Source organism: Daktulosphaira vitifoliae, unplaced genomic scaffold (assembly GCF_025091365.1).
Source record: "Daktulosphaira vitifoliae isolate Bord-2020 unplaced genomic scaffold, ASM2509136v1 Scaffold_1, whole genome shotgun sequence".
NCBI classification, from domain to species: Eukaryota; Metazoa; Arthropoda; class Insecta; order Hemiptera; family Phylloxeridae; genus Daktulosphaira; species Daktulosphaira vitifoliae.
In genome coordinates, this window is record NW_026099572.1 from 11,241,244 (window position 1) to 11,262,758 (window position 21,515).

At 27.4% G+C, this 21,515-nt stretch overlaps 3 protein-coding genes and 1 long non-coding RNA gene across 10 annotated transcripts; 1 reads left to right on the top strand and 3 right to left on the bottom strand.

Moving 5' to 3' along the window:
- Positions 1-3,725: 3,725 nt before the first annotated feature.
- On the bottom strand, positions 3,726-9,315 carry LOC126897029 (DNA-binding protein Ewg-like). Of its 4 annotated transcripts, none has more exons than XM_050670377.1 (12): positions 9,166-9,315; positions 7,637-7,732; positions 7,381-7,565; positions 6,161-6,285; positions 5,981-6,097; positions 5,717-5,912; positions 5,479-5,591; positions 5,181-5,411; positions 4,991-5,113; positions 4,750-4,912; positions 4,461-4,540; positions 3,726-4,384 (listed from the first exon to the last, which is right to left on the bottom strand). In XM_050670377.1, exons 3-12 carry the CDS (start codon positions 7,544-7,546, stop codon positions 4,157-4,159), a joined length of 1,542 nt encoding a protein of 513 aa, XP_050526334.1. In that variant the 5' UTR covers positions 7,547-7,565; positions 7,637-7,732; positions 9,166-9,315; the 3' UTR covers positions 3,726-4,156. The 4 variants fall into 4 exon arrangements, with proteins under 4 accessions (XP_050526334.1, XP_050526333.1, XP_050526332.1 ...); XM_050670376.1 differs by having other exon boundaries at positions 4,991-5,119; XM_050670375.1 differs by having other exon boundaries at positions 6,161-6,345.
- Positions 9,114-13,015, top strand: LOC126897031 (5-demethoxyubiquinone hydroxylase, mitochondrial). Of its 3 annotated transcripts, none has more exons than XM_050670383.1 (4): positions 9,114-9,259; positions 12,173-12,344; positions 12,442-12,591; positions 12,652-13,015. In XM_050670383.1, exons 2-4 carry the CDS (start codon positions 12,197-12,199, stop codon positions 12,927-12,929), a joined length of 576 nt encoding a protein of 191 aa, XP_050526340.1. In that variant the 5' UTR covers positions 9,114-9,259; positions 12,173-12,196; the 3' UTR covers positions 12,930-13,015. The 3 variants fall into 3 exon arrangements, with proteins under 3 accessions (XP_050526340.1, XP_050526339.1, XP_050526337.1); XM_050670382.1 differs by lacking the exon at positions 9,114-9,259 and adding an exon at positions 9,350-9,498; XM_050670380.1 differs by lacking the exon at positions 9,114-9,259 and adding an exon at positions 9,764-9,913.
- Positions 11,203-19,085, bottom strand: LOC126897030 (protein shifted). Of its 2 annotated transcripts, none has more exons than XM_050670378.1 (8): positions 18,534-19,085; positions 14,000-14,094; positions 13,745-13,889; positions 13,295-13,465; positions 13,031-13,231; positions 11,973-12,068; positions 11,683-11,892; positions 11,203-11,614 (listed from the first exon to the last, which is right to left on the bottom strand). In XM_050670378.1, exons 1-8 carry the CDS (start codon positions 18,715-18,717, stop codon positions 11,487-11,489), a joined length of 1,230 nt encoding a protein of 409 aa, XP_050526335.1. In that variant the 5' UTR covers positions 18,718-19,085; the 3' UTR covers positions 11,203-11,486. The 2 variants fall into 2 exon arrangements, with proteins under 2 accessions (XP_050526335.1, XP_050526336.1); XM_050670379.1 differs by lacking the exon at positions 18,534-19,085 and adding an exon at positions 16,401-16,534.
- Positions 14,114-16,023, bottom strand: LOC126897032 (uncharacterized). Its single transcript, XR_007702009.1, has 2 exons — positions 15,160-16,023; positions 14,114-15,037 (listed from the first exon to the last, which is right to left on the bottom strand). It is a non-coding gene; the product is annotated as an uncharacterized LOC126897032 (long non-coding RNA).
- Positions 19,086-21,515: the final 2,430 nt, after the last annotated feature.

Here is a 21,515-nt window from a genome sequence, read left to right on the forward strand (position 1 = left end):
CTGTTATAGACATAGTTTTCTATACTATTATTTTCGTCTTATTTATATTATTTATAACTTAACTTGTTTTATTCAACGACCCGTCTATCGCCAATTGTCATCATAGCCAACCAACTCCGTCTTACTTGGATATACCTACTAACCAACAGTACTAGGATTCAAGTCAGACGTATTGTACATTACATAAAACTTATATATATACTGAACATCTAGAATATAACTTTACTTTGTCGTTGACATAAAACAATAGTCTAATTTTATTTAATAATCTATCCCCTGTAACTAAGGTACACGATTGCCTGTGTCTCCTTCAGGTAATTAAAATTCATTTAAGGAGATAGAGACGACATTTGGGCAGACGTCGGGTAGCTTCCGATTCTTGGTTTTGACCAAGATCGTTAAGTATTAAACTAGTCCCTAACAGTATAAACCGAAAGGAAATGTTTAAAGAATATATTAAATATGTAATTTTTTTTAAACATGCTTTGCGAACACAATCTTTTACTAATTTAAAAAAGGGGTTAAACCACCCACAGGTGTAATATCAATAAAAGCTTTGGAGTGCCATACTATGTGTGATTTTTCTCTTCCTATTTTTTTTATATATTATTATAAATGACATTTTTTTGAAATGTTAAAAGAGCTATTTTTTATATCGGATCTAAACCCCTCCAATTTAAGCCATGTTGATACTTATATGGATCCTTCATGTTTTTACTTTTACATATTTATGGCTTCTATATTTTTGCATTTTTATGGATTCTCTAATTTTGTATTTATAAGGCTTCTCTGATTTTGCATATTTATGGCTTCTATATTTTTGCATTTTTATGGCTTCTCTAATTTTTGCATTTTTATGGCTTCTATATTTTTGCATTTTTATGACTTCTCTAATTTTTGTATTTATAAGCCTTCATTATTTTTGTATTTTTATGGCTTCTCTATATTTTGTATTTATAAGGCTTCTTTATTTTTTACATTTTTATTGATTCCTTATTTTTTACGTTATTACTAATAATAATTGTAATTATTCAATATAAGTGTTACTTATAGGTAGAGGTTGGATATTTTATGCATTAATATTATAAATAAATATATTATAATAAACAATATTAAATTATTTTAAATACATCATAATCTATTTTAAATTTACAAATACACAATTAAATACAAATAGGTTTGAAAAATGTGATTTAACTGGGATATGATGTTAGAGCATTATGGGGGTTTATTTTTCCTTAAACGAAAAATACTTCTACGCAACTATTGTTCCAAGAACAATTTTGCACCATCTTGGGTCCTTTTAAAATAGCTTAAACAAATTCTATAAATATAAACATATCTAACTGACAACTCATATAACTTATGATCTATATTACATTTTATACTTTTTTTTAAATCAATTTTTACAATATAGAACTATTTTTAAAATATGTTTTATGTTATTTTTCGGAATTACGTAAAATATTTTAAAAATTAATTTTTTCACTAAAAAAAAAAAATTGGTTAGGATTTGAAGATAGCCATTTTATAGATAAATTTTAAAGACAAATTTTGATACCAAAAACTCTTATTTTAATTCAGTAGTTACGTTTATACAGCATTTTGAAATTCGTTAAATTTTGATTTTTTATACAATTTTCCTATGGTATCAATTGGTAGTCCATATTATGTAATAAATACGGAAGTAAACACTTATTACGTTATTTACTGTACATTTTTACTACAAGTAAAAATGAAAATATTTATTATTTTTCAAAAATGTATTAACTAAAATATATGATAATTATTATTTTTTCTTGCAGACCGTACAAAACTATCGGCGGAAGTAGTCTTAATTATAATCGTAATACGCTGAATAAACAGTTTTAATTAATCATATTTAGATCGTTAGTATTACTAAAACAACAGAAGTAATCAGCTGACTATAATTTTACACAAGACTAATGTTTTAGAGAATTTAATTTTACATATTTTTTATACGAATTAATTTTGTTGTAAAGTGATTATTTCGAAAGTTAAGAATGATTTATGTTCATTGCAAATTGTTTTTAATTTTTTTGAGCAAGTAAAAATAATTTTAGAAAATTTTCGCAAATAACTTTTTTGGAGAAAATATTAAAATTTATAATTTATATTTATTCATTTTTACGCTAAGTGTGTTAGTTTTAGAAATAATAAACAAAAACTAAAAAATTATCCTTTTGAGTGAATTTTCAACCACGACTAGGTACCTGACAGGGGCAAGTTATCAAAACCCAATTTTACCCAAATGACGTACATATAATAACGAAAAAAATTGGCGGGTACGGAGATCGATTAATGAAAGTTTATAAAATAAGAGCCACTCTAGTGTCCATGAATCATATATTAAAAAAATTGTCAATGGGTATACGCTGTATAAATACTAAAAGACCACTGAATTTAGGGGTGTGGTTTTATTTTGCTTATAATTTATAGACATATAAATATAGGATGTTCATTAAGGAAACGGATTTCTATTGTTTTCATTATTAATAACAATTGACCTGTTTTCTTACTTACTGAACCCCGTATAACGTAGCCAGTACTCCTTACTTGAGGGGTTGTTAATCAAATAATTATTTGACTATAATATGGCTTATAAGATTATTATCTTAACCCATTTTAGTCTTTTATTATTTTTTGTTCACTACTTTATTTTGAAGATAAATAATGACTTCATGCCCCTCGACTACATCACTGACTAGCCTCGCACTGCCTAATTAAATTTTTTGTTTATCTAATTACTTCATGTTAATTTCCTAATGAACTTTTTAATTGTTATTAGTCTATAAGATAAGTAAATCAATACCAATTAATGCAATCTTAATAATAAAAATAAAAATTTTCCAAAATTAACTCAATCCATAATACTGAATTGATAATTTTTTTAGCATTTTTATAATTATACACCATTGATTGCAGATGACTGATTTTAATAAAACTTAAATAAAATATTATTGCGCAATTTTTAACTGCAACACTATAATAAAGGAGCTACTAAAGTACTCTAAAACTGGTATGATTTAAGTTGTAAAATCTATTAATATTAAGGTTATTATCTATTAATATTTAAGATAGGTTTAAAATGAAAAAAAAAAACACATCGTAAGATACAGGTTAAAGTTTTTACAAGAAAACTTTAACTCAATAATCTATTTTTAAATATTTATAATAACATTATTTAGCAACCTATTAATAAATAAGTGATGAGAAGATTATGTCCACGACATTCACAATGAGATAATTACAAAATTTACAAATTAATAAAAAAGAAAATAGTGTAAACAAGCTTAACTTATATTGAACCATATATCATATTTTAAAAATAATAAAATAAGAGAAATGCTAATGCATAGTGGGGCAAAAACACTCAAATTAACAATATATTAACAAAAAGATAAAGGAAACTCAAATAAAAGAGTTAAAAGAATAATAGGCAATTATTTTTCTGTTTTCACGACATTGCACTAGTTTTTTTTTATGTCATTTAGCATATTAAATGACCTAATTATATAAAAACGAAAAACAATCAATAAGAAAATACACCCCACATAAATAAGTAACATTTAAAATTGTAGGAAAAATAATTACCAGAAAACAATGAAACAAAAACTTTAACTTTTGTATTATTGTTTACAAAACTAACATATTGACTAGGTTTAAAGTCATTGGCCACACAATAATTTATGACTTTTCCTTAATTGTGTTAAATGCACAACATTCTAAAATGATCAAAAGTAATAAATTAAGTCTATAATAAAATTCTAATTATTATTACAATTGTTTTAATTATTTAGCTATAAATTTAAAAATTTATTTTTCTACTAAGAATAGAAAATCCCAAACGCTATAACTTATTACAATGGAAACATCAAAAAGAAAATTAAAACTGATAATAACAACACCATGATACCATAACAACACTTAAAAATCTCTCAGAGACATTATACTTAATATGAGTTTTACAAAGATCAATTGGTGGAGACTAAAATTAAAATATTTATACACGACTTGTTTGAAATGGGAATATTCAAATTGACATTTCATATAAATAAAATACTCGTGCCATAGTCTAGAGAACTTAAGCTTCTTTGCTATTGTCCTCAAAGCACAGGTATTGTTGAAGTTGTTCTCATTGATCCGAGTTATTGATATTAGGACCCTCTTCTTTAATATCACCAACAGCAGCATTAATCATTTTACTGTCTTTTAAAGATATTAACTGCAATACTTGTTCGCCATTTTGCCCGGTGATGGCCACTAACTGGTGGGGCACACTGATGGTTTCTACGTCACCGTTTGACGTGTCCATCCCACCACCGGGCTCTGACTTCGGCATATGCATAACAGGCGTCACAACCTAAGGAAATATAAATTATGAATCAACCATAAATTCTTACCTTATATGTACAATACTGTATATTTTAAAAACAAACCTGTATACTCCCATCACTTATTTGCTGTACAACTGTTTGATATAATGATGTGTTAACTGGGACTGTTATCATACTTGAAACTAAATTTAAATTTAAAATTATAATTTAATTTAAATCAATGGTCTCATTACTTATTGCCATTATTAAACAAGAGGAATATATCAATCAAAATATTGTCTATAAATGTATTAAAGCATATGAAAAATTTAAATATTTTTTTTTATTTTTTATTAATTCAAATTAAAATTCAGAGTTGAAAACCTATTTTCATAACAAAATAGTTATTTACCTTGTCCATCTTCACCAGTAATGATTATTTGGCCTTCTTGATTCATAGTGGCCTCAGGTACATTATTGAGCATTTCTACTGTAACACCATCCTGATTTTGGCCTTCACCAATAGTATGAACAGAATGAACAGTATGCCCATTAGCTCCTTGAGAGGCATTTATCTATAATTAAAAATATTAATTTAAAAATTATAATAATTTTTAAATATTTTTCTAATTAATTATTCATAAAAAACTCACAACGCCTTGAACATGTGCTTGGGTTCCATCAGGTAAAGTTATAATTGGATTGTTTGGGTCAACATGGAAAATAGACATTGACCCATCAACATTACTTATAGAATGAAGGAATGCTGGAGAATACTGCACCTACCAATGATTATTATCAACAAAATATAATTTAAAAATATTTATTTAAATATATATATACCTGAGTAAGTTGTTGTTGCTGTTGTTCCTGTGCATCAGGTGAATTTCTTGTTTCAATATTTGTTGCTTTGGGATTGAACTTGAGAACAGAGGTAACAATAGACTGACTCGCAACATTACTAACAATTGCTTTTGCTTCTTCTTCTTCATTAAATGTTGGTAGCAAATCTTCTCGCCCATGGTATTTGTAACAGTTTATAACAATTTGTCGCAACGCCCGTGTCCATGAAATCTATTAATCAATTAAAACTAAATGAAAATTCCTCAACAAAAAAAATTATAACTGCACTACAACCAACCTTTTGTTTTTCATCTTCACAGCGAGCATCCATTCGAACATTTGCCCATGGCAGCTCTTTGGGCCACCAAGGAGGTCTAGTTGTTTCCCGGCCCCAGCCTGGTTTACCTCTCCCTAATAAAAAAAAAACACATGAATTTTACATATAGAATTATAGTTTATTATTTAATTTTTAGTACATTCAAAAATATATGAACTATACAAATTAAGAAATTTAATATAAACAAAATGTTTTTTACCAGTGGAATATTTAAGCATTAAAGGTATGAATGCTCGTAATTGAGCTTGTGTCATTTTTTCAACAGGTGTTGGTATTCCATCTAAGATGAGTGGTGGTAACTCATATAGAGTTGGATCATCGGGAATAGGAGGAGGCGCATGTTGTGCTAAAGCAGTGTCAAGTTGATCCATGATAGTAGATCGTAAATTTTTTACCTTTTAAAGACATAAAATTAATAAAAAATAAAGAATATGCGATTGAATTTTTTTTAAATATAACATACAACGTCTTCCAAAGGTTTGGCACCAAAACACTTGAATCCTGTATTTTCTTTGCCGGGAGTAGCTACTAAAACAATTGCTTGCTGTCCCACTCTAGTTGCAAATTCATCTATGGTAACCTAACAATAAAAAATATATATTAAAGATAAAGGGGATAATAAATTTTACTATATAGAATTTACTTTAAGTTTTCGTAGTAATCTATTATGTTGGCGTTTACGAATTGATGGATTGGTTTCAAAGGAATGAGGTCGTTTACGTTTCTTTGAAGATACAATCGCAGCAGCAGCAGCCATTCCAACAGGTCCTGATCGACATAAACCATAACAAAGACCCCTATTGTTTGATGATCCACTATTGCGTTTTTCTACCAGCCAAACACACACACACACGAAAAAAAATTGTGCAAAAACAAAATAGATAACATCATGCAAAATAAAAAAAAATGCGTCTATCATAAGTAAATTAATATCCTTTTTTGTTTAAGTCTACAAAGGAGAATCAACTCAACTATCTAAGTCTTTATAAACCTATCTAAGACAAACAAAAATTCTAGAAAATAACATTTTAACAGAGAATTCATCAATAATAAAATAATCATTGAGTTATTAAACAAAAGAAATTATTAATTTAGGTGATGTAATATTTTAATGACTTATAATAAAGTACAATCAATAATTGTTGATACTTTTATATACATAATCCATAAAGTAAATAAAAATAAGGAAATTAACAATTATTAAATGATTTTACTGTGAAAAATAAAATATAAAACATTTTTTAAACAAACAAAGCATCTAATATAAAAACAACTTTGATCTTAATAAAATTTAAATTGGCAAAATTTAGTGTTAAAAAAGCATAAAAAAGTGGAAAAATACAAAACACGAGTGTTAACCCATAAAAATGGAGGAATATAAAAACAATATAAATATTTATGTAATTAATTATTTTAAGTTATTCTTGCATTTAACATAACATTTTATTTTTTGGAAATATCGTATTCAATTAATGATTTTGTGAAAATAGACCAATTAATGGATTAATTTACTAAAAAATTAATCAATTCAATTAAAAATGTACTAATAAAACTTTAAGGTAATGAACTTGCTTAGTATCAAAACAATAGTAATTGCAGAACTAACAAAACATTGGTTATTTAATGACTTAAAATAATATAAGATGAAATTTATAAAGAATAAAAAATATAGACCATTAATAAAAAAAATTATTTTAAATTTAATATTAATGTAAAACTAAATGAACATAATTTAAAAAATATAGCATTATTAGATTTAATCATTCTAAGCTTCAATTTTTCTAACATGACCCACATACATTTAAAACAATAAAATTTTTGTTTTTATATTCCAAAATTATTTTTTAAAAATTATCATTGTACCTGCTGCAGCAAGTTGTGCAGTAACATCATCACCCATAGCTGCAGACATTAAGTCACTCTGACTCTGGTTTGAGTCTCCATCACAATCATCTGATGATAAACATGCATCATCATCCAAATCACTATCTCCAGTCATAGTTATATCGTTACCACTTCGGTTCATCATTGTACTGACTCTAAGTAGCCTTAAAAATATGAACAATTAAATGTTGTAAATTTACATAAAATAAAATAAATAATAAATAATTGTAGTTACTTGTATGGATAATTAAGATAATATTTGTTTTTATCTTTATATTTTATAGATATAGTTATGACCAAAAATTTTCAACTATGTTCTTGGGAATATATTCTAAAAAAAATTACATAAAAATTAATTCAAATAATAATATAAACACAAAAATTAGTTATATCTATTAATTATTTGTCATACATGGAAAAATACGAATTAAAATTGTTGTTAAAACCTTAACAATGTTTTTTAAAAATGAATTGAAGTTATTAAAAAATAGTCAAATGAAATTTCTTAAAACAGTATAACAAAACATAACACAGAATATTTTGTATTAAGTAAATTAAAAATCTTTCTGGCTATAAATATTAACAAATATTGAACTATTTAAATGTTTTGGTTAAACTATATTATATCATTTATACTTTGAATTTATTTTAATTGCAAAAGCCTCAGAACTATTAGCACTATAATAATACAAATAATATTTCATATTTCTAATATTATTTAAATTTAAAGTTAGTAGTCCTAGGACTAGTGCTTAGTTTATAGAAAGGCTAATTTGTTTGGATGCAGCCAACAGCTTTGTTATCAATAAACTCAAATAATTGAGCATTGCTAAATTCAATCATAATGTTACATATATTTACGTTTATTAATAAAAATTATTGATATTCAATTAGATCTAACTGATATGTATACATAATGTGTTTAATTATATACTATATTCTAATTGATTATAACATTAATGCTATTTTTTTTATAACCAATTAAATTACATATTAATAGTAGGAAAATATTATATTCTTTTGGGCTTAACAATTCTATGATTCATTGTTTTAAAATTGGATTACCAAATAAAATATTATTTAATACTGAAATAATATGTATTTACTTATAGTTTTTAAACTGAAAATTATTAAATATTATATGGCAATGTTTTTATTATTATTATTTTTTTTTTTGTAAGCCTACAGCCTGCAGTTATTGATTATTATTGCCACAAATAAAATATTAGAGATAACAAAATACAAGCTGATAATAATAGGTTGCAATGAACCATATACATATATGATGATTGAAAGGCGATGTTACGAAACTGTAAGTTATGCAAACCATAGCCCCTGATAATACTAGTGGGTGATCATACAATATTAATGAAATATACGGAAATTTGACACCGGAGAGGAGTCAAACAAAGGGCGTCCTAAGATTATATTGGTGGAAAATTTAGAATAACACATCAAATTCGCGAATTATTTCGGGATGTGGAGATTAAGTGATGACATGCCTTGGGCACCATATTGTGCAATATGTAACACGGTCAAGGCGATATACGATTGTGGTGTGAATGAAGACAGGGCGCAACTGTTAAGGCGCAATAGAGGTAGGACGGTGTCGTCGTATGTGCGCGCCGTTGATTAGATTATATGTGCCATTGCCATGAGCAAATGGTCTGAGCAAGCCCAGGGGCCCGTGTCATCAGGAGACAGGCGTTTAAAATAATATCAACACACCCGCCGATAATAATATGAGTACGGCTGCGTACGCACCTGCGTGACGGGGGAACACCAGCAGCAGCACGACGAGTACTAGCACCGGATCCAGCAGTGGCGACCGCCATCGTCCGGCGAGTCTTTTTCGTAGGTACGTATGAGACAAAAGATCCAAATATGTAACTGCACCAAAATTGCACGAGCGCCGTTCCAAATGCAACGCACACTGAAGCGTCAACGGATTACCGTAGCGAACCACAGCCGCGCGCAATGCATTTTCACAACAACAAATGTGTTTAAACTTAATTGGCACGACAGTTATTAATTGTTATTATCTCCACGGAGTCGGGCAGTGCAACACCAGTGTCGTAGCAGTAGCAGCCGTTCCAGGTAACACAAAAAAATATAATACACACACGCACACACAGTTCGACTCAGGGCCGCGGGAGCGTTTTTATCGATCGGCCGCCTCGGGCTCGCCGATCAATGACGACGCCATTTTGAAAATTTACTAGCCGCTTTTGTATCTGTAAATATTGTCGTCGTCCACGTCGATCCAGCGGTAGAAGCCAAGGGCACCCAAGATCTGTAGCCCCTAATCTTTTGCAATAGAACAATAATATTGTTATTGTTGTATTGTTATTGTCGTGTTGTTATTGTTATTATTATCTAAGGAGCCACCGCGCAGGCTCCGTACGCGTCTGCGCACCAACCTGATTCTGTCACTCGCGAGTTGCCCGGCCAAACGCCACTATATCAGACAACGGTCTGTCTATTTTCGACGAATTTCGTCCGTAAAAGTCAAGTAAGAATTTTTTTTTGATTTTTTTACAACCGAATGACGTTTCGGTTTTGCGCGCGTTACTGTGTACGATCACGTTTTTTCGTTAACCGACGCTTACAATGTCAAACATGCCGATAAGCTAATGTCTTGTCAGGCAAAACATTTTTTCCCAGTCCTATCTGATCTCCCATTGGCCAACGTTATAAGCGCTATCTACCCGTCTTCTGTTTTGGCGCTTTATTCGAATAATTAATGATAAAATATGTATTTATTTATTCTTATATAGTAAACTATAGACTTTTACCAATTTACAATAATAGTTGCGACATCCGAATTTAATTCACGTGTATGTTTTAATTTTCCTAATATTAGTGACATTTTTAGGAATTTTTTTAGATGTGCATATTACTTTTATAAACTAAATGCAATCTTAAGTGAGATCCATAGGCTCAAATTGAGGGAGCTTGAAGGAGTTAAACCCCTAAAATTTCAAAATTATTTTTCTAAAATTTCAGAAAAATGTTAGATGTATTTTAAATATAAAAATATGTATAAATTTATAAAAAAAAATAGGGATGGATAATTACACATAATAAGCCGCTCTTAAATTGAATTGAAATTGTACCTATGTTAAGATCAGCTATTTTTTCTTCTTAGAATAAACTTGTTTTTGTTCAAAATGACTATATACTACTATCTTTGTGTCTTAAAGATACATATATAAATGTATAAATTAAAAATATTTTATGAAAAAAATGTTTAAATAGTCAACTGTACTCAAATAGTCTAAAATGTCTATGAATTATGCATTGTGTGATATATCATTACCATAGTAATAATTTATTTTATTACTTATTTTGTGTAGATGTTTTCTATTATTGGTTATGATTGTTTACATAACTTATATTTTAAGGTTCTATTTTATTTTTTTTAATTATTAATTTTCAAATTATAATTAATACGCTATATAATATATAGGAAATTCATAATTTTTTTTTTGTTAATTTTCATTTACAATTCATTATTAAATTTTTTGTATTAAAATGAATTGCATCACTATTCAGAATTCGCTTTTTTTTTTAATTAATAATATCTAATTTAATTTTTAATTTTGAGACATTTCATTAGAAAATATACCACTTTAATAAATAGTTGCAATTTGACATTCAAACTTTTGTTGATTACATCAAGGTTGAGATTTTAGTGAGTTATCTATGTCTTGGCTAAGTTTAGACTGTCATTAAAATCAATTTTTATTAATCGGTAAACACTTTTCAGTTAATTGAAATATACTATATCTAAATCCAAGCTAATGTTGACTGTTATATTAAAAAAGTATCATAAATTGTTTTTATTTATAATTTATATTAATGAAAAATTAAATACATAGTTAACGACTAGTATATAGGGTGATTGATTAACTATGCCTGACAAATTATGGCATAGTGAATATATAGTGAGGCATAGTTAATCAATCACCTTGTACAATTATAAGTAAATATTGTCTAGTTATTCTATATAACTAATTAATCAGCTATATTATTTTATTTCTTATACACATAAATCACAGACAGTTTGGTTTGATGTTAACTTCTTAGCATTTAAATTTCTTTTGAGATTTTTTCGGTGCATCATCGTAGTCATAGTCTTCTGAAACATAATCATCTACATTTGTATGTGAATACACTGATTTGTGTTTAGCATGTTGTAGTTTTGGTATTTCTGAAATCATAAATGGAATTTTAAAATTTTGATCTAAATCAATTGAGAAATGTTAATTTTTAAATTACTTCGCTGGCAGAATTTTCCTGTCCATCCTTGTTGACAACTACAAGTTTTATTAGCTGTACAATATCCATGACGACACGGGTGTTTACAATGAAAAAATTGTTGTTGAGGTTGTCCTATTTCACAATGATCTCCTTGGAATCCATATGGACAGCTACACCTATTTATACCTTTACATTTACCTCCATTCAAACATGGAATTATACATTTAGCTGAAAATATTGTTTGTTAAAATTATATAGTTTAATTTTTAATAACTCAATTAATAATTTTTAATTATAAAAAAACTTACTTCTTTCACATCTTGGACCATAGAAACCTTTTCTACACTGACAAGTATCTTTTTGTATACATTTCCCACCATTTAAACATTTTTCTGCACAAATACCTTTAAAATTATTTATTAATTATATTATTATCATTAATCCATTATAATATTAAGTATAAGTATTAATTAAATTTATGATTAATACAATTTTTTTGTGTTTTCAGATTTTTATATTACAGATAATAATCATGATTAAGCCACCAGTAATCGCCAGCAGGATGATTTTTAGAAGAGGATTACATAGTGCCAACAAAAAATTAGATAGTATAATCAGGGTGAATCATGCTGGTGAACTTGGAGCTGACAGAATATATGCAGGTCAAATGGCAGTATTAGGTTTGTATATAAACATTGAATTAACTTAGTAATAATTCATTACTATTAATCCTAATGTGAACCACTGTATGATGATTAATTTAACTATTTATGATAGGAAATACTGAATTAGGCCCTAAGATCAAAGAAATGTGGGAACAAGAAAAAGTACATAGAAACAAGTTTGAAGAACTTATACAAAAACACAGGGTACGGCCTTCTGCTTTGGTTCCATTATGGCATTGTGCTGGATACATGCTAGGAGCAGGTATATAATATATTTTAAGAATAATATAAATAATTTGATTAATAATTTTATCATCTACAGGTACAGCACTTATGGGTCCAAAAGCAGCTATGGCGTGTACTGTGGCAGTAGAGACTGTGATTGTAGATCATTACAATGAACAACTTAGAGAATTAATGGCTGATCCATCAATAGATCCAGAACTTTTAGAAACTATAAAAAAATTTAGGGATGATGAACAAGAACATCATGACTGTGGTATTGATCATGGTGCAGAACAAGCTCCTTTTTATAATATGTTAACTGCAATCATAAAAACTGGTTGCAAAGCAGCTGTAGAAATTGCTAAAAGAATTTAATGGATTTGTGAACTATTTTTATATTCATTGTGTTTATATTATAAAAGTTTTGTTTATGTTAAATAAAGTTGTTTTAGTATAAATAATGTATCTATTTTTACCTCCTTCACAGTTAGGTCCTTGAAAACCTGGAAGACAGTTACAAACTCCAGGTGCAATACAAGTTCCATTGTTCATACATTGTGGGTAACACAAAGCTGTTGTACAATATTGTCCCATGTATCCATCTTGACACTGACATATTTTTTCTGCATTGCATCTTCCATTATTTTCACATTTTTTATCACATTCTAAATCAGGAACTTAAAAATAATAATAATTGTTATTACTAGTGATATTGCTGTTAACTTTTTGATGTTTCTTACTTGTACTTTTGCTTGCCTCTTTGATTGTACACTTTTTTTTTAACTTTACTTTCAAAGGAGTGTTGGGTAAAGCACGTCGTTTTTTATTTATTATGCTATATATTAAAAGTCTTATGCTGAAACTAGCATTACCATCAACCTTACCAGTACAGGGTAAAAGAATACTAAATACTGTAAAATTTATCAAGAAAAAATGTTATATATTTAATAGTGTTTAGTTTTTTTTTATTTCAGTAAGTTCCAATGCCATTGAACAAAATATTTTTGTATTCCACTTTGTGTAATACTACATTTCATCCAACACACTAAATCAATTTTGTTATTTCAAAAATATAAATATTTATATGTAAGAAACTATTTTATATTTCTATGAATATGAAACTGGAACTAATGTGGTGTTCATATTACGAGTGGTTTATGAACAAGTAAAATTTAAGGTAACTCTCTAACCTTTAGGTTTTCTCGGTACTCTCCCTTTAAGCTTAATGGTAACTGTAGGTGGTTTTAAAATATTTTCGTCATCAGACTGTAATGTATCAAATTTGTAAAAATATTTCTTTTTTCCGGACATCCAAGTGAAATTTACATACCCCATCTACAAAAAAAATGTATATCAATTATAAAGTCATATATTTTAGAACCGTTTGTTAGAACAAATTGTTACTAACACTTTGATTAGATGGACCTTTGATATTTATTGCTTACCTCAGACGGAATTACTGGAAAATATTGTTCAAATTTTTTATCTAATATGTAACGAACTTTACCATCTCTAATGGCGTCTATTGGCATCGAGATACCTGTCAACAATATAGATAGATTACATTTAAAACTAATGAAGGTCTTTATTTGGTCCAGAAGCTTGGATAAGTATCATTTATCAACGAGTTTTGACTATATCAACTTCCACCATGTTATTTTTATTAAATAAATATTTTAAAGTATTAAAAATTTTACCTATATCATTAATTCTTACAAAACAGTTCGAACTATTAAGTTATGATAATAATTAAAATTATAAAATAATAAAAATTGAATAATTATTATTACTTAGATTAATCTATAGTTATTTAATAGATTAATTCATAAAAACTAGTATGATTTGAGACAGTTAATTTCCTGTGCTTTTTCATTACTGCTATATTTAATTTCTTTTTAGTAAAAAAAATTTGAAATATTTCAGTAAACATCATTAATACTTGATTATTAGTCGTTCAAGTATATTATATATTTAGCAGTAAATAATTTAAATAAAACTCAATATAGCTTAATGGTGCGGCATAGTTGAAGTGCCTCGCAGATAAATTAAAAAAAGAAAAGGAGGAAAAAAAACATCTTATGTTCTAACCAGTACATGAATTAGACATTAAAAAATATGTTATTGATTGCTTCCGATTTACATATATATCCCTAAACATTAACATAAATGGATACTTTGCAGACTCATAAGTTTAACGGTAATTTGTGTTATTAAATCCCATTATTTCATTACTTTTAATTGCGCAATATAAGTTTGTTTTTAAAGACATTTTATTTGCAAAAAAATACACATTGTAATGCTTCAGGGGTATAATTTTTAGTTATAAAATTAAGAAAATCAAATAAAACATAATTTAGACCTTTTGTACCTGTAGTATCTGTGATACTACAAATCCAAAATATACTACAGTTTACAATTATAACATATTAGGCTCAGTCTAATATGTTACAATATCAATAAAGAGGAAAGGGCTAGAGCTGAACCTATTGTTATTGGCCAAGTTATTTTTTAGAGATAATTTGGAATTCATTTTTTGGGCCCNAACATATTAGGCTCAGTCTAATATGTTACAATATCAATAAAGAGGAAAGGGCTAGAGCTGAACCTATTGTTATTGGCCAAGTTTATTTTTTAGAGATAATTTGGAATTCATTTTTTGGGCCAGTTTTTAGGTCAAATAACGGAGTTTAAAACTCAATGTGGGGATTGCTGTGAAGTATTGTAGAGTAAATAAAAACTATTTAATTTCAAATATTTTAAATATAATTTTTACTCAATGCTTATCGTTTTATTTGTAGACAAATAACAGATGAATTTTTTCTTTTTATTACATCTCATCATTAATTTATAAATAATTTGTTTAATGATGACTAGCAACGTATGGTAAATGGTTAAATTATGTTCAATGCTTACCATGCGTTATACATGACGTAAATTATTTAGCAATGAGAGTGTACAGGACTACGTTTACTATGACTACTCACTATAAAAAGCAAGTCTACAGAATATTAATTCATTTTTATGTATATGTTTATATGGATATCCAATGAGAACTAGTTCAAAAATATATTGTAACAATCTCATAGTTTATTTTAAGTACAAAAATTCCTTACTATTTTTTATTTTATTTGAATTTGAAACAATGATGTAAAATTATGATGGCAAATCACGAATGAAGATGTAAAAAATAATAATTAAATTATTTTTCCTTGATAAATTTCTTATCTAATAAATAAGGATTATGTCTCATATTTAGCTTCTGTAGAAAAATCACCTCGTTGAATATTAAATTATTAAAATTCAGATAATCTTTATACTTTTAATCATAAACACGCTGATAATTTTACATTATTATAACAGATTGTATAAGAATAGCTTACATTTTAAATTTTAGATGATATTAATGTTATCATTACACAAAACGATTTAAAAGCTTATAGTATTAATGCAATTATCACCTTACTTGTGACACTTATCCTTATCTTTGAATTATTACCGTATCGTTAACCATATATACAAATAAATCAATATCAACAAAAAAAATGGTCTTAGACATCCAGGTACTAATAGGAAGAATTTTTATTAATTTAATAACTGTAGTTATTAAATAATTATAATTAATGTAGGGTAATTGTAGTGAAAAAGTAATTCAATACAAATAAATTTATAATATTCATTTTCAAGCAAAAATAAAATAAATGTGGTACGTTATCAATCTTGTAGGCTTTATAAAGTGAACTTATGATGTTTCATCAACAAGGAAAGCCTTGTACGTGGTCTTAATATCCGCCTGCACCTTTTATAATCAGACGCAACCATTTTATAATGAGTATCTAATATAAGTACTTGGCACTGCAAGGAAACGACGATTTGTCCTTTTCTCGGTTGGGTTCAATGTAGTTCACAATGATTCACAGCTGTGCACATACGGACACCGACCAATTGAAGAAATGGTCGTATCTTTCCAAAATAACGCACGTGTTGTTAGCTCATACAAACGCTTCGGGTTTGTCATTATTGTTACTGTCAATGTGTCAGCGTACCGTTTAATAAAAATTATTACATTTCAATAATGCTCTATACGAAATCGAATTCGGTAGCTGAACAAAAAGATTAACACAAGGTACTTATTATAATTCATATAACACATTAAATTTATAGAGAGTTTATCAAGTACAATGTCTGCAGAATAAACTGATCAAAAAATGCTGATTCTTTATTAATAGTTGCTACAATAATATACCTGTTAATATATTATACAATTATCCTTTTTTTATGTTTCTGTATAGCTTTTTAAACACTAGACGTATATTATAAATATGTTTTTTACATTAAAGTTGAATTTTTAACAGGACTATTAGATATTAAACTTTTTATATAACAAAGCTGATAGAATAACTTATAATAAATGTTTTAACAATAAGCTAACTTCAAATAAAATAGATATTTAATTTAGCATTATATAAATTGCTTTAAGTGATTTTTATAATATGTGCATAATTTTTGGTTTTATTAATAATATTATTAATACATCAAATAAAAATAATACTCAACCAAAATGCTTTGCTGATGGATGAAATAAATATGTGTGTTATTATATCTTTACATCCACATTTGATTTAAATTTATCCGTTTATCGCTTTATAAACTACACATAAATGTAATAGATATTTATTAAAATTATTTGTTACTTGATTAAAAAAAATATTTTTGAAAAAGTTGTGATTTTGGATATAGTAAATATCCATGCTTAATATATTATGATTGACGAAAAAAAGTTCAAATGTCAAAACTATTGATAAAATTTCATCAGAATCTAAAATCTAAATTGCTACGAATTATACTTTATGTGTTAAGTATCTGAGAATTAAGATTTATTTGTAAATTTATTACTCTTAACGGAATCATCACATTATAAATTCCATATTACATTTATAGTTAATAATTTTGAGCTAGTTTATATTTAATTTTAATTAATTCTAAACTATTAATAATTTTTACTATTGTAACGCTGAAAAATCATTAAAAACAATTTTTTTTTTAAGATAAATTATTTTTGAACACTTTTAACTCAATCAAATTTTTGTGATCATAAAATCCCATAATAAATTTAAATTACGCATGATTAGAAATGTTTTGATTTTATGTCATGAATTAAAGAAAATGTTAAATTTACTTAGTTTACGGAAAAATTAAAAAATGTCATGAGTCTTTATTACTCTATTTATTGGTAATAACGCATTAAAAATTTAATTATAGCCGTGACCTGAGAAATGTCCTTACAGCTTTGTTTATTTCAATAAATAATTATGACCGTCGAACCCATACTGTAACTGTCGTTTAAAGGTTTATTGATAACTAGTAACAACTCAGAACTACCTTTTTCACAACTTATAACTGCCTAATAAAATAATTGTTGTTTGTGGCAATCAAACGATCTGATATGACATCTGACATAAAATATTACTTACTATAAGCTTCTTAACGTTCAATTTAATGTAGACGGGGTATAATATTTATTTTAATTTCATCAATAAGAACAAGTAGCGTATTTAGCTCTTTGGCGCCCTTAAGATGAATTATTACCCCTATACCCCTAAATACGCCACTGATAAGAACCACTGCAGTAAATAATAAATACTTAACTAATCAACTGATGTTAAATCCGATTATATTTTTTCTTTCGGCTTAAATCACAATAATTATTTTTGAATATTTTAGAATGCATTAAGAGGTACAGGAAATAAAAATATGACTCGTCAGAAAAATTACCAGAATATAATTTTGCCAAACATAAAAAGGAACTATTATAAGGGACTTATTCCTATTATAATTTTGTTAAATCAGATTTAATGTCAAACGTCAAGAAATTTATGACTTTCCCCTTTTCTAATTTTACACTAAAATAAAATTCTCCAAGTTCTTGTGTTTTACCTGTTATCTAAACAAAGTTACTATTAGATGCAAAAATGATCTCACCGCTGTACATTTTCACTTGTTGCTCGTCAATGAATAGAGATAAGTCTTCGTTACTACCATAGCCTAAGTGCTTTTGCTGTAGTTGCAGTTTGGCCGAATCGACAACAATAAAAACGGCGACCAAGTACATGAACGACGGCAAATGTCGCGCCAAATTCAACCGACCACAAATAGTTGAGGCCATGTGTACGGTTTTCGAAAAACAATATAATTAAGATCTATTATTATTTAGATCTCCGACAACTTAGAAGATACGGCAAATTCAATCATTATACGCAGGAAAAAAATTAATGTCGTTCCGATCAGTGACGACCGTCAAAAATTTAACAATTCAACACACTACTGCTAATTTTTAATGAATGTAATTTATTTGACAATCGTGACAATCACATATCCACGGCGTTTACCTGAATGTCAACCGGTTAACTGGGACTAGCTATTGCCTACGACCTAACCCAACCGACCGCAGACTGACTGCGACTGACCGTCTACCGTTTAGCTGCTGTCGTCGAACGCTGCCGATGCGAACATCAGGTTGCCCCGCGCCGTCGCCACTGCTCGCGAGACCGGCCGGACCAGTTGTAGTGGCTCATCTAGCGTTAGACACCCGCGCACATATACGTCCCACCCATTGCCTTTTTACCTTTTCAAATGATGTATTGTATTTTTTATTTTCAGTGTCCGATTCAGCACAATTCTAGCGGTTCGCAATTTATTCGATGTTATATCACTTAAACTACTTGTTACAAAACCGTAAAAGAAAGGCGTACAAAAAAATAAAATGTACACTTAGATTAATACTGACTGTGAATAAACCATTATGGTTACTCTTGTTGGTCTATGAAATCTTTGTTTTTATTCTTTAGTTAGATTTGTAAACTTGTAAAGAGTAATGATATTATATTGCGATTGCAAATTTTTTTTTTATTAAATACGCAAAAAAGCTAGTTTTAAATGTTTTATAATGCTGCTACGTAATAACTTATTTCGACCTTCTAATTGTGAAATAATAGTTTTAAATTATGTCGAAGAACTGCATCAGAAAGATGTTTGTGTATTCTTTCAGTGTTTAATTAAATAATATCATTGTCCAATTTAATAAATGGAGGGTGACGAACGGGGGCGTTAAAATCTTGAAATGTTATACCTCTTTACCGGTTTTCAAAAACTTGTTTAGGTCGACCACTGTATAATAATAAAATTGACAAGTGGCAACAATATATGTCCAATTTATGAGTGGTCCTCGAAAACGCCCTGTCTATAAATTATCCATCCAGTTGATATTATTACTTATGAGTTTGTGTTTTATTTCATCACCTCAGTCTGTACAGAAAAAAATATACCTACGTAATACCAAGAGTATTAGTACGATCTAACAACTTATTTAAGTAAAAACGATTTATGGATCTCAACGAATAATCAAGTACTATTTAAACACACATTTTTTATGACTTTTATATTACCAATGATTTATGTCCTGTAAATTCTGAAAAATTTTGAACATTAGAGGTAAATTATTACAAGTGACATTTTTTTTTTTTTTAAAAAAGATGATACTATTTTTGAAATACTTATTCAATGAGCTTTAAAAAATATTCATAATACTGATCTAGGAGAGTGATCACCCCATAGTCTTCTCTTAAATACACCCTTGCTTTAACCCATCTAGAAATTCTGGTATAGGTCAACTTTAGGAAGTAAACTTTTATACCAATACTAATGCAATTTAGTAGCGTCATTTCAGTTTTTAAAAGGATAAAAGAACAAAGATAATTCTTAAAAATTAAAAAAAAAATGACGATCACGATTTAAATTCTCTATTATTTTACCATGCAAAACAAATTACTGAATTAATTTAAACATAATTGACATGCAATCTTTACTTCTATGAATTTGCATTTTTTCTTTTCAATAAATAACTCATTTTTTAATATTTTACTTCAATTATTATTTATTAACACATTAAAAATAGACATATATACTTAAAAATATAAAAAATACTACAAAATATTATTAACGTTATATTAGTTGCTATGTGTTAATATTTATATATTATAGCCATAGTATTTTGTATTAATTTTATTTTTTATGGGCGGCTATTTAATTTCATGGCATGTTTGTTTCATGACCGCCTACATTGCATTTCCAAAAATCGTGAATACATATTTTTAGTTACAAACACATATTTTAAAATTCTAATAGTGGACTTGTACTATAACAATCTATAAAATATTAGCATATTTTTTATTAAAAATAATCTAAAGAAAATTGACAAAAAAATTGTAATATTATTGTTTGTCATTCATATTGTTAGTTGTAACAATTAACTTCAATACTTTTTAAAATGTTTTATTATGTATACCAGTTAGCTTATAATCAATGTCAATTAAGTACCCCAATAAAATTGTTGTAATCTTCACATTAGTATAGTCAGCAATAGTGCGAGTTGAATCGAACTAAGATATTAAAATGCTTAATTGCTATTTCAATTATCTTGAGTAACGTCAAATAGAAAGGTCTTTATTTGGTGCAATTTAGATTAAATAGACAAAACAATACGCATTCCTCTCGATGTTGATATAGCAAAGACTTTGCACAAGACTAGTTAAATTTCAGCTCTAGGCATAATTTTAGCGAACAAATTCATAAAATATTCGATGATTGTTTGAAGTTAACATTAGTTTAAAAAAAGATTTAAGGTAAGTGAATATTCAAAAAAAAAAAAAATAATAATAATAATAATCTTAACCAAAGTAATTTGAATTTTATTAATATAACTTATTAGTAAATTAAAGACCATGTATATTTTTTAATAAATTAGGTTTAGGTACTTTCTTATTGATGAAATATGTCAATATAACCAGGGTCGCATTTAGGAATTTTGCCGCCCGGTGCACTTAATTTTGCCGCCCCCCAAAAGTGTTGGATTGGGTTTTTTAGTTGGCGTATTTAATAATTCCGAATATTCAATTAATTGATTTT